General features: G+C 35.8%; 1 protein-coding gene across 3 annotated transcripts in view; it reads left to right on the top strand.

The window, feature by feature from the left end:
- LOC103722457 overlaps window positions 1-13,407 on the top strand; it is a 42,757-nt gene that overhangs the window by 16,371 nt on the left and 12,979 nt on the right. For 2 of the 3 annotated variants that reach the window (XM_039131813.1, XM_008813023.3), the window contains exon 2: window positions 7,512-7,592. In XM_039131813.1, coding sequence (XP_038987741.1) covers window positions 7,512-7,592 — 81 coding nt within the window. Of the gene's footprint in view, window positions 1-2,409; window positions 2,519-7,511; window positions 7,593-13,407 lie in introns of those variants that run through there. The other variant, XR_003388604.2, reaches the window with a different exon arrangement.

Genomic DNA, 13,407 nt, shown 5'->3' with positions numbered 1-13,407 from the left:
AACTATAAAATTTGTAGTTAATTGTAGTAAAAGTTTGTTTTTTGGCAACCCAAATAACCAAATCAAGAACATTATCAAAGAGGGAAATTTGGGTAGGATTTTTGAACTTGCCAAATACAACAATTGGTTGGATCATATGAAGGGAGGGAAGATTTGAGAAAAGAACGAATGTCCAATATGCATGTGGTATAGGGTGAGTTTTCTTATGATTGTCACAGTAATTGTACTTCTTGCATCATGCTCTGCCTTAATGTTTAATATTTAATCCCATTTGGCTATAGCATGTTAGGACCTGTAGCAATAAAGGCCATGTTAAGATCCTCAAAGTTAAATGCCAAGCCAAGGTATATTTGATATGGAGAGTTATGTGTTTTTAGATGTGTGCCACACATCCACATGTAAATTATGTGCGAACAATAGTGGCATCAAATTAGCAAAGTTGCATAGCCTGATTCATCATGTTTTGATATCAGATATATTCAAAATGTGGTTGTGATTTTAGTTTCATCAAATTGATCTATTTTCGGGAAACAACAAGGTGTTTGGATGCCATGGTTTGGGCATTGGGTTTTGCTGCTATTCATTATTTATCTGGATAATCATTAAGAAAGACAATTGTCAATCTCATCCATACAAATTATTATACTTATCATGGATTAAAGTACCATATTGTATTCTTCATACTAGCCATATTAGTAAGGTATTGGAATCCATACCATATTACACGGATATATAATACTACATCTCCTTTTTATTGTGCCAACACCAACATGAGTATTATGTCTTAGCATGGTAGGATACAATACTAATCTGTATGTATCGGTAAGATCAAGGTTCGTTGAACCGATACCAGAACCCATATTAGTGAGCGATCGGCACGGTACAGTATGGGTCCGTACTGTACGGTCCATACTATACCATGCTGGGCGAACATTATTTTTTTTTGATTTTTTGAATTGAAGTCGGCAAATGGTTTGTTGACTTCAGTTCAAAATCGGCAAAAAATAAGTATGATCCCTTGTTTCATTTTGAAATAGGGGATCCTTGTTTTGAAACGAAATGACAGGGCTTTCTAGCCCTCTCCTCTTCCGAGCTCTCTCTCCTTCTCTCTCAACATTTCTCTCTCCCCCTCCCTCTCCCTCTCTTTCCTTGCCTTGCCCTCTCTCCCTCCATCCCTATCTCTCTTCCTCTCTCTCCGTCTCCCTCTCTCTTCATTTCAAACTGATGTAAGGAACCATACTGGTAACCGACCGATCCGGTTCGGTATGCTCCGAACCGGCTAGTTCGGCACAGTTCCGCAAACCATGGGTAAGATATCAGTATCGGTGCTGGTACCATGACTTCAAGACTTGGTACTTCGTCTCAAAATGAGAATTGCAATATAATATTTTTTAGTTAGAGATTGTTGAATATCTTATAGTTATGATTTGCTGTTTATCCTACCCTTCGCTTCATTGTCAAACCCATAACTTAAGCTGCCAGTTATTTCCATGCTAGAAATCTGAGAAATCTGATATCCTAGCATGCTATCAAGGTATAGTACTTTGGTGCATTTAAACATCCCTCAGCATGGATGAAAATGATGGTACAAAAGGACTGGATTATGTCTAATAGCCAGAAAAGAGAGGTCATAGAGTAACCTCATAAAAGTTCTCCAATATTATGAAGAATTATAGTTGATATTCAAGAATTTCATGCGAAGAATATTAGAGAGTACGATAGGATCTCTAGTTAGACAACAAATTTTAGAAGAACCCCAGTTCTTAAATTGATCAAGGAACTTTCCTGATCATCTTATGCCTTTGGTAAGGGAAAACACTCGCTGCTTGTATTAGACCACATGTCATAAAAAAGAGGAAAACTTAATTTTTATTACTATACCTTCATATCTCTGTGAAATGACTATGAGGAAATGTTTCACAACAATTATGTTGGAGCGTTATGGGAAAAATGGTAAGCTTTTCTGTTGCTATTTATTAATCTGCATGCTGCCAAAACTCCCTTTTCTTTTGATGTATACTTAAATTTCCCATTATGGTGTCATATTTGTCTTCCTATTTGGCAAGTGAAATTAAGAACAGATAAAATAACGGCATCTTTTTTATTTTCCCAAAAGCAAATAGCAGCATATTTTACAGGATTACAATTGCTAAATATGGCAACAAAGTGAACTTTTTAAAGGGATAGAAAGTATGAGAAAAGTGAGTATAAATTAAGGTCCGCCGTACTGACCATACCAACATGCCGGTGGGCATCGGTACTGGTACGGTACTGGTACCGTATCGAACCGAACTGGATTGGGCGGGAGAGCAGCCCTACGCGCGCGAAATGCATTTCTGCGCGTTTTCCTCGTTTCTCCACTTAAAACCGCAACCGCGCAATGCATTTTCCGTGCAGGATTTCCTTCCTTCTTTTCGAGCCTCCTCATTTCTTCTCCTCTCTCCTCCACTCTTCTCCCACGAGCAAGCGCCCACGAGGATCGCCCCGATGAGGATCACCCCGATGAGGCCTGGTATCGGTAAGTCTCCTCTTTCTCTTCTTCTCTTCTCTTTCTCTTCTTCATCCTCTTCTTTCTTCCTCTTTCTTCCTCTTTTTTCTGTTCTTCTTCTTCTTCTTCTTTCTTCTTCCCCGCGCCGGTACTAGGTGGTACCAGTGCGAATCGGACTGGTTCGCACCAGTATGTAACAGGAACTGGTCGGTTCTGGCCCTATAGGGGCCGAAACCATTTTCTACAGCCGAACCGTACTGGTTGGCCGTGGTACCAGTACGGTATGTACTGAACCGGCCGGTACGGGCCGGTTCAGCATACCTTTACTATAAATGATATGCTTATGCAAAGATCTGCATGAGTTTGAGGTGGAGCCAAGGCATTAATTTATTTTAATACTGTATGCATGTTCAGACATTTGCAACCTATTTCTACTGGAAGTTTATTGAAATACTTTCATTGCTGACTTGTCCACGAAGTAGCATACCATAGAATGAGAGAATATGTGGAACAAAATTTTGTCTGTGGTCAGTTTATGATTATATAAATCAACCTAGACTTCAAGGAGTGCCAAGAAATTTTCATGTACTGTAATTTCCAGATATATATGTATGTGTGCATGTGCATTGTACTACATAGAATTTAGAACGTTTTCAGAATTTAGAAGGTTTTTCTAGAAATCATGCATATTATACTACACGGAGATATTTGTATGTGTTTCCATGACTATGAATGCATGTGCATAAGCATATGACTTGAAGCATGTTTTATAGTTATGATTTACTACCTGATTCTACAATATTAATTTCTTAGACTTTGCCTTTATGTGAAACCAATACTTACCTTATCTTCTTCTCTGAATCTGCAAAAACTTTCCAAGAACTTACTTTCTTATGCAATGAATTTTGTTCAATTTAGGCATTGTAAAAATGTAGAGTGGAGCACGTTAAACTTTAGAGGGCAGGTCTAGGAACAGTGGTAAGACTCTTCCATTCTAACCTGGGTGTTATGGGTTCGAAACATAAAAATAGTCTCTCTATATGTGGGGGTAAGTCTGTGTACATCTGACCCTCCTCAGCCCCGTAGTGGTGAGAGCCTCTTGCATTGGGACGCCTTTTTAGCACATGAAACTTTACCAAATGAAAAGATAACTAAGTACATGGTTGCTGATAATGCCAACTAGCCAGGTTGGTGAATTCTCTTGTATTGATATTGGAGAATTGGGTTCAATCCTGCCCTTACTCCAGTATTCAGCCGGGCCTTCCACCTCCTCTTTCTTCTTCTTCTTCTTCTTTCAAAAAAATGACTACATGGTTGTCCACTTAGGTTTTCAGTTTATGCAGTTATAATGTTACCTCTAAGACAGTACAGAACCCATAACAATATTAAGCCTAATAAAAAAATGGAATATATGGCTTGCAGCAACTTTAATTAAGGCAATAAGTGTGCCATGCCTCTAATAGAAAAGATAAATGTTCTATGACACTACAAAACAAACAATTTCAGGCCACTTCACTGGAAGGAATGCATTTTATAAAAAAAAGATACAAAAAGAAGGGCCAGGTAACTTGATTCGATAATTTAGGCAATGATAGTCTTGATAACAGGAAATCCTGATTTTTAAATTGAAAAAAAACATTTAAGCACATCACTAAAATCCTTGATAACAGGCAATATGCTGTTTGGCATGGCTAGGTCAATTAATATATCATGTCGTTTCATCTCTCCTCATAGATGATTTAGGCCTGTTCTCTTTGAGGAAAAATCTCTTCTTTGACATAGAGATAATATGTAGTTCACTTTATGCTCTTTATGATCTAAGGTTATATATATGTGTGTGTTTGTGTGCATATATAATATACATATATGTGTGTGTGTATATATATATATATATATATATATATATATATATATATATATATATGTAGGTATTTTTCCTGCTAACTATTCCAGTTGTAAGGCTTGTAAATCTCTTAGTGCCACCTTCCTTTTCTTAACAGATCCCCTGGCTGTGCAACTCTGTTTCATTCTTAATATGTGAGGACCTTTGTCTAATATATTAAGATAAGATTCTTTATCTGCTTCTTTCTCTGTAGATTACAAATTCATATATTGATATTTTACGTCACAACTTGAAGTTAGGTATCTAAACTGCCTTCTCTACTTTTTGACCAGTGACACTGGCCTTCTTAAATCCTACATATATAACTTAGATGAAGGATGGTAAACAGAGAGCTACATATATTGACAGTTAAATCTTTCTCTTCGTCCAACACCTTTCTCTTCTATATATCTTTGGTTCGATTCTGTGGTCGCAACTCAAGTATAAAATTTAATCAACAACCTTTCTGTATGCAGATAAAGCCATAAACTTGTGAGCTCTCAAGCATATATAAACTGCATGTGTGCAGTAGAATGAGATACAAGTAGTTTTTGCTAAAAATGCAAGAGTTTAAACTAGTTGACCATCTGTTTACTTGTGCAGAAAACACCAAGTTCCTTTATGCATCTTCATGTTTTTTTTTGGTATCAATTTCTAACACATGGGTTATTAATGCAATACACTTATTCTGTAGAAGTTACTTTTTGTATAAACTATCATCCTTAAATATCGCAATTCTTTGCAATCCAACTCGTGTCATAGAGTCATTTGTAACAGTGACTTGAGATCCTGTAGTTTCCATTCTTGTTACCCCACTACTCCTTGCAATCCAACTCGTGTCATAGAGTCATTTGTAACAGTGACTTCAGATCCTGTAGTTTCCATTCTTGTTACCCCACTACTCCTGCTTATCTTCTAAGTAGTCCTTTTTTGGCTTTTATGTTAGCACTGTGTACACAAGCTACATGTTGCTTGGGAATGTATTGTATAATTATTTGACATCTCAAACTTATGGATCATTGGTCTCTTCATGTCTTTTAATTAAAGATCTTAATTGTTGGGCCTGGGATTTATCCTGCTGCTCATCCTCATAATCATAAGCTTGTGTGTTGTGCCTCTTATTGTTTTAGGATTCTAGCTGGATTACAAGTTATATTATGCATTGCTTTAAATTTTTTTTATTTTGGAACCTCTAGAAATTACCAAATTATAAAAATTCATACCTGAATGATCCAAGTTGGTCTACCAGATAAAACTTGCCTAATGTGTTGTCTGAATGCTATTAGTCTCATCTAATTGCTCATAACTTCTTGCAAGTGTTTCCATTAATTGTAATGTGATTTTTTCTGCTTCACAGGAATGATTATCCTAATCTATTTAGTGATCTAATTGTTGCTTACCACTTTTAATGTGCTATTTATGGGCTCAAAAGAGCAATCATGAATATTTTCTCTTCACCTCATTTCCCCATACTGATATTGTTCTTCTGCTCCATGTTTATAATATGTTTTACCATCATCCATCCTTATTTCAGTCAAACAATCCTTTATAACTCACCAAATCCTATTTACTTCCTCCTTGCTAGAGCTTCATGCTTATATATATGCTAAATGCATCGGCAATCCTAGGGGTAGACATTGTAATATGTTTGTGTTTTCATGGGGATTCCTCATCTTATAGAAGGGACAAAAAAAAAGATATAATCTTTCACTTTAGTGCTGAGGCTAGATTGCTAACTAACACTTGATCCAAAAGTTTAAGTTAATGGGGCATGAGTTGGCAATGTTATGTAAAATGGATATGCAATATCTCATTTCTCCACAAAGTTTGTTTGGCTTCATTGTCACTTCTGTTGCTTGATCTCTTAACAAATGTTAACTGGAATATCATTCAGGTATACTATCTAAAATTTTATCAACTCCTATAGCAGATGGAGATTGGTTACTACTTAATCTGCCACTCCACTGTGAATTATATATCACATAACCTCATGATGGAAGACCGTCCATATATAAGAAATCTAGGCACACTTCTATTAGGTTCAAATATAGAAATTAGAAAATTTTATTTTATTTGAGAATAAGGGAATTTTATTTTCATGTGGACTCTAGGAATAGAATTTCGTGGACTATAGAATTAGAATTTTTTGAGGACTTCAGTATCTTATTTCTATGCAGGCTCATATTTTTATGCAGACTCTTATTAGAATTATATTGGGTAAACTCTTATTAGGATTTATGGTGGACACATAAGTTGCTTGTTACAATTTGAGTTGCCCTCAAAGAGAATACAGAATATTCTGCCTGGATTAGACTCAAATTGTAACAAGCTTTTGTGCGTAAACTCTTGGTGTATGATCTGCCATGATTTTGAGGAATAGGGGATGTTAAAGTGATGCACCTCATGTAGATTTTTTTTTTTCCACGGATAATTGGATTTCATATACTTATTTATCATACCATAGACTTGTATTTTACAGAATATAAAGGGCAATAGCTTATTATTAGTGTATTTTTCGGTTTACTGCTCTAGTGAATTCATCGGATTATTGAACTTTTCAAATTCCAACATTTGCTTCTTAAACTAGAATTCTTACAAGTAGCAGACTACTTTCGAATAGAGTGATATTTGTTGACAACTACAAACTTCTAAAATAGTTTTATTATTTAAGAACAATCGAGAGGATTCAATTACAATGGTTTATCTTTTCTTTGGAATTGAAAACTAGTATTAGATTCCGAGTAGTGAATGGATACACTAAAACTCCTTTTGTGAAAAGGGACTAGAAGATTGAATTTTGATGACGTGCTCCAAAAATTCAATTCAAGAATTTATATGAATCTTCAACCTATACAACAATAGCAGTATTTCTTTCTCCCTTTCCTTTCCCTTCTAATTTTTGATCTTTCAATTGGCGAAATATTACTGTTGCACAACCCCTCAGGTTGTTCATGTTATTACTGTTTCATATAGGTGTTCATGTGTTACATCAGTTTTTTTTTTTGGTTACGGGTACATTATTCTTTCAAAGATTTTATGACTTCAGAACCTATTTTAGCTTTGCAATTGTCTTTGTTTTTAATGATAATGGTTAATCTTTGTCTTTGTCACTATGTGCTAATTTTAAGTTGGTACTTTCAGGAAAAAGTTCGACGGTGGATCTTAGGAAGATGGGGAGGAGGGTATCGACCAACTGTAGCAGAAATTGATATATACATTCAGGTCTTTACAACCAACTTTTTTCTCAGAATCTCAACGTCATTTTCTAAAGGATGCTTTTTTCTTATTGTTAACTTTCTATCAGTCCTTTCGCACTCTTTTCATTTTCTTGCCCATATTGATTGATTCAGTAAGAAATGAATATAAATTAAAGCATTATATTACGTATCAAGTCTGTGCATTTCCACTGTCCGTCATCCTTAGCACACCCATGTCAAATATTTTCATTCATCTATTGTGTATGTCAATTCTTCAATGAAGAGTAGTTGATCATATGTTCTCATCATGTTCCAAACATTCTTTGTTCTTGTTCAATTTATATATTTAGTAGAATAGCCTCTATTTTGTATGTGTGCTGTGATTTTAGCCATCTGTTATTGTAAATATGCATTTGTACTGTACACGTATATTTGCATACATGTGCACCTTTTAAATAGTGGTATACTCATATGGTTGTTGGTGTTGTAAATGTATATTGGCTAGCTTTCAAAATATATTTTAAGTTAACTGCACCTCAAGTTAAAAACTGAAGAAATTTGCTTGTGGCCTCGGCCCTTTGCATGAAATTTTGATTACTTGTTATGAAGCAGCAACTCATAACTATGTCTGTACATATGCAGCATCGGTCTAGGATATTGTTTTGTTTCTTCTTGGTGGTACTCTAACCATGATGATCCACTATTATATATACATACCCTGAGCTACAATCTTGATGAGCATTTTGCACATTTTATCAAACCTAGTCCTTCATTTCTTCTCTTCTTAAACTAATTATCCATTATTATATTACTCAGCACACTAGGAAGATCATTCCAATGGCTCATTAGTCATTTGGTGCAATGTTGAGACTAGTGAAAGGGAATAAAAGTGGAAGAAAGAGGTCTGAACTAATATTTAAATAAATAAAAAAAACTCCTCGTAAAGATCTTATGGTGAGAAAAGGCCAAGGAGTGGGCATGAGAATGTGCAAAAAAATAAAGAGGAAATGCCACTTAGAATTATTGGACATGAGAGCCAGAGATAGGAGAAAACATAAATAAACAATTGATAGATCTCTTAAATATTTCAAAAGGGTTGCTAAATACTATTTGCCAAAATGTTAGTTATTAAAATACTAGGTAAGTGTCACGCCCCCGACCTGAGATCACGAGCCAGAGATTGTGACAACTGCCGCATACTCATAGGGAACTCTTCCCACAAGCATGCAAGGTATTTCAACATTATATCATAAACAAGCACTGGAATAAATTTAAAGAATCAATGTTCAAATTTTAGTTTAAATATCTAGAATCAAATTTTAATATCTCATAGAACCAACAATATTCAAAAAACCTTACATCAAACTTTAGTCAAATCCTGGTCTAAATTAAAGATATCAAATTTAGCCTCTAGTCACTCTCCCAATCATAATCCTATGTTATGTTAGTTCTCAAATCTGTAAAAACAGTAAGATATAGAATAATGAGCTTGACAATCCAGTAAGTAATGAATACCTTAACTAGATAATTCATGCAATTTCATAAGATACAATAGTGAAACACAAATTACCACAATCAATGTAAAGACAACCAATTTTGCTTTAAAACACAAATTAATTAAAACTCTTACCTTTCAAATATTCATATACGTAATCATAAATTCGATTCAAAAGAAATCATATTTAACCTAATAGCCTTTGACTATGGCTACACTTATACCTTGTGGCTAGGCCAGAAACAGAATTGCACTTATACCTTGCAGAGCAAAAAATCTTCCATCAAACTTTAGTCAAATCCTGGTCTAAATTAAAGATATCAAATTTAGCCTCTAGTCACTCTCCCAATCATAATCCTATGCTATGTTAGTTCTCAAATCTGTAAAAACAGTAAGATATAAAATAATGAGCTTGACAATCCAGTAAGTAATGAATACATTAACTAGATAATTCATGCAATTTCATAAGATACAACAGTGAAACACAAATTACCACAATCAATGTAAAGACAACCAATTCTGCTTTAAAACACAAATCCATTAAAACTCTTCTTACCTTTCAAATATTCATATACGTAATCATAAATCTGATTCGAAATAAATCATATTTAACCTAATAGCCTTTGACTGTGGCTACACTTATACCTTGTGGCTAGGCCAGAAACAGAATTGCACTTATACCTTGCAGAGTTAGCCAGAATACCGTACTTATATTATGTGAAGTGGGCCAGAATACCACATTTATATCTTGTGGTGGGGCCAGAACCAGAATCAATGAGCTCAACAATAATCAAAGTGCTAATGCATAACCCCTAATTGGTAGGGTCCAAAATATAGTCAGATCGAAAGTTCAAATTTGATACATATCATTATTCTTTTTTTTTAGAATAACATGTAGTCCAAATTCCAACCAAAATATGCATATATGATGTAAGATCAATAAATAATATAATAGTCTAAAACATATTATTTTGAAATGACATGACTACTTTTCATTCAAACAAAATCTCATAAAATTCATAAACCATGTATAAATCGATTTAACTATTTATTTTATGTTAAAAATAGTATTATATCAATGAAAAATTTAGAAAAGTAGAACATTACTTACCTTGCGAGCAAAACTAAACTATAGATCCAAATAATTTCAACAATTCCTCTTGGAATTGTAGCGAGCGCTCAACTGAAATCGCTGGTGAGCATCGTGAGCCAAGACCGTTAAAAGTCAAGAGGAGAAGGAGAAGGAACCAATGGTAATCTAGTGGTGGTGATTCGCAAAATCTATTGGCAGTGAGGCGAAAGGGGGTGTGAGGGTCTTTAAATAGTCATTGGAGGCTAGCTTTCGTAGCTTCTGTAGAAAATCGGGATGGAAGAGGAGTCTATTTCCTACTCCAAGTCGAACATGGCTCTATTCTTTTTTTTTTCTTCTCCTACTACAAGTCGAACAAGGTTCTATCATTTTTTTTCCCGTCCCATACTCCAACTCTTACACCTGGGTCGGTCAAGTGGACTAGGCCCAGTTCCTTATTAGTTGGCCTGGGTGTTACAGTAAGATCTCCAAAAACGCACTGCTTTTATAAAACAAAATACATCCCTTCCATAAATGTTAAAGGTGACTCCTTGAACCACCACAAATTGTTAATGAAGGTGTGATCTCTATGGTACTACATCGTTATTAACTCATTATGTACCACATGAAATCTTGACTACCAGAAAACAAATCTGTCCAATGAAACAATATCTAACTACAACATAACCCCAATAATATATAGACTTTTTTTTTCAGTTGGCAAGGTAATCCTAGGAATTGTAGAGCTTTCTTCTGGTTGATTATGAACCTGCTTATCCAGCCTTTATGGCTTTATATATAAATAAATATAAATAAAAAGAGAAAACTAAACAAAAGATCTTTATGCACTAATATTTACTTGAATGTAGAAAAAATTGTTTATTGAAGCCCTTTACCTTTTGGGTTGGTAGGTTGACACATGCTTTGGATCTAAGCTATGTTTAATGATGCGTCTTTTGTTTTTATAGGTAACTTAGCCCTATTGGGCTGGACACAGATATGGCCTGACCTACCATATGCCACGCCTTTGGCTCTAAATGTCAAATTGTTGATACAGAACATTTCAAATAGGTTGTTGGGCCACTCCATAACACCAAACATATCTAGATAACTAGCTTCTCTATGGTCATTTCTCCCTCAACTGTCTTCTTAATGTTGTATTGCTTTTGGCGCACCAAATTCAAATCCTATATGCACTTTGATTAAATGTCTTCTCGGTTTTAAGGGAAAAGCCATGTTTGGTATTAATATCATTATTTTCTTTTTGTGAACTAGAGGGAATAGAGGGATAATTCGAACACTACCCAAGTAATACACAATTGGTTTGCACTTTTGTTCTAATGTTCCAGATTTTAGGTTTCAACATGTCTGATACATGAAAACTTAGGACACATAATACTACCCCTTAAATTTTTAAACCAGTGAATCAAGATGTTATCATTATCATGTCTCCTGCTTTTGGCAAAACTACATTGGAGTTATCAAGTCTAAAATCTTATTTACCAATTTTTTGATCAATTTTATCTTATCACATGACAACACCAACTCGTGATTCACAGTGCGTACGCATCTTGCAATATCAATGACATATATACAAGAAACTGACATTGTTCCCATGTTATATTTCTCAAGTGTGCGCCTGGCTGTGGAGTAAATTAGCCTAGAGTAAATAGGTTAACTTCTAACCCAGTTTACTTTGGAATAAACAACTCCATCATATCAAATTCTTTCCAAGTGGAAAAAGTAGCTCTAATTAATTTTCCAAAATAGCCATTCTTTCGTAGGAATAACTAGCTTATTTTTCTAGCATCTTGTCGGTAAAAGTGGAACAACCAGAGTAAAGGGACTGTTGCCCAAGGTGACAATCCAAGAGGGGGGGTGAATTGGTTTCTTCTAAATTTTTGGTACTTTTAAAACTTTCTTAATTAAGTGCGATGGATGCTCTCTTAGGTTATTTAAGTGAGTTAATCTAATGCAAGAAGAGAAGATAAAGCAAGAGAAAATGAAAGCACAAACACAATGCAAACACACCAATATATAGTGGTTCGGTGCTCTCCTTAGCACCTACGTCCACTCCCCAAGCGTACCCTTGGGAATTCACTATAATCTTGCGGATTACAGTTGGATTATTTTCCGGGCTCACAATCCAAAAACCTTGTTGGTTTTACGGGCTCACCAACGAACCTATACACTTGGTTTTCCGGGCTTACCAAGAACCTTTGTTGGTTTTACGGGCTCACCAACGAACCTATACACTTTGGTTTTCCGGGTTCACCAAAAACCTTTGTTGGTTTTGCGGGCTCACCAACGAACCTTTGTACTTTGGTTTTCCGGGTTCACCAAAAACCTTTGTTGGTTTTGCGGGCTCACCAACGAACCTTGTTGGTTTTGCGGGCTCACCAACGAACCTATACAACTTTGGTTTTTCGGGTTCACCAAAAACCTTTGTTGGTTTTGCGGGCTTACCAACGAACCTTTGTTGGTTTTGCGGGCTTACCAACGAACCTTTACAAAGTGTTTAAACAAATGAAAAGAAAAGATTTAAACTCCTAGATGAGCATATAAAGCAATATGAACAACAAGAAGAGTTAGAAAGAAATTATCGCTTTGAAGTCGCTTTGCTCTTCTTGGTCAAGGAAGCTTCACTCTTCAATGGGGGAAGGAGCTCTTAATGCCTCTTTGAATCTGCTCAATCCCTTTCTTTGATTCTTGAATGAAGCTCTTGATGAAGCTTGTCTTGCTAGGGTTCTCTCTTGAATGCACTTGATGTATTTTTCCCAAAGCTTGCTTCCTCTGATGAATACTCCCTCTTAAATACTTCTCCAACCTCCAAATAGTCCTTTCTGACCGTTGGATTGAAGAAACTAGCCGTTTATAGCCGTTGGGAGTCCAAAAAGCATTTCTGCACAACTAGCCGTTATGTTCAGCCCGTGTTTGGGTCGGCTCAACCTGTCCTTGGGTCGACCCAACCTTTACTTGGGTCGACTCAACCATTTCTTGGGTCGACCCTCTCAGAAAACACAGAAACTTGAAATTCAGCCTTCTGTTGCCTTGGGTCGACTCAACCTTTCCTTGGGTCGACTCAAGGTTTACTTGGGTCGACTCAACTTCTTCTTGGGTCGACCCTCTCAGTAAATCCAGAGAGCATTCTTCCTTTGCATTTTGAGGTTCTTTGGAGGTTGGGTCGACTCTTGCTTACCTTGGGTCGACCCAACTCACTGTTCATTTGTGCTGTTTTTGCAGGAGTGTGCCAGATGATTCCTCGATGTGCCGGGG

Source organism: Phoenix dactylifera, chromosome 11 (genome assembly GCF_009389715.1).
Source record: "Phoenix dactylifera cultivar Barhee BC4 chromosome 11, palm_55x_up_171113_PBpolish2nd_filt_p, whole genome shotgun sequence".
Taxonomy (NCBI): Eukaryota; Viridiplantae; Streptophyta; class Magnoliopsida; order Arecales; family Arecaceae; genus Phoenix; species Phoenix dactylifera.
The sequence above is the reverse complement of the archived record's forward strand: the minus strand, read 5'-3'. Positions and strand labels throughout refer to the sequence as shown.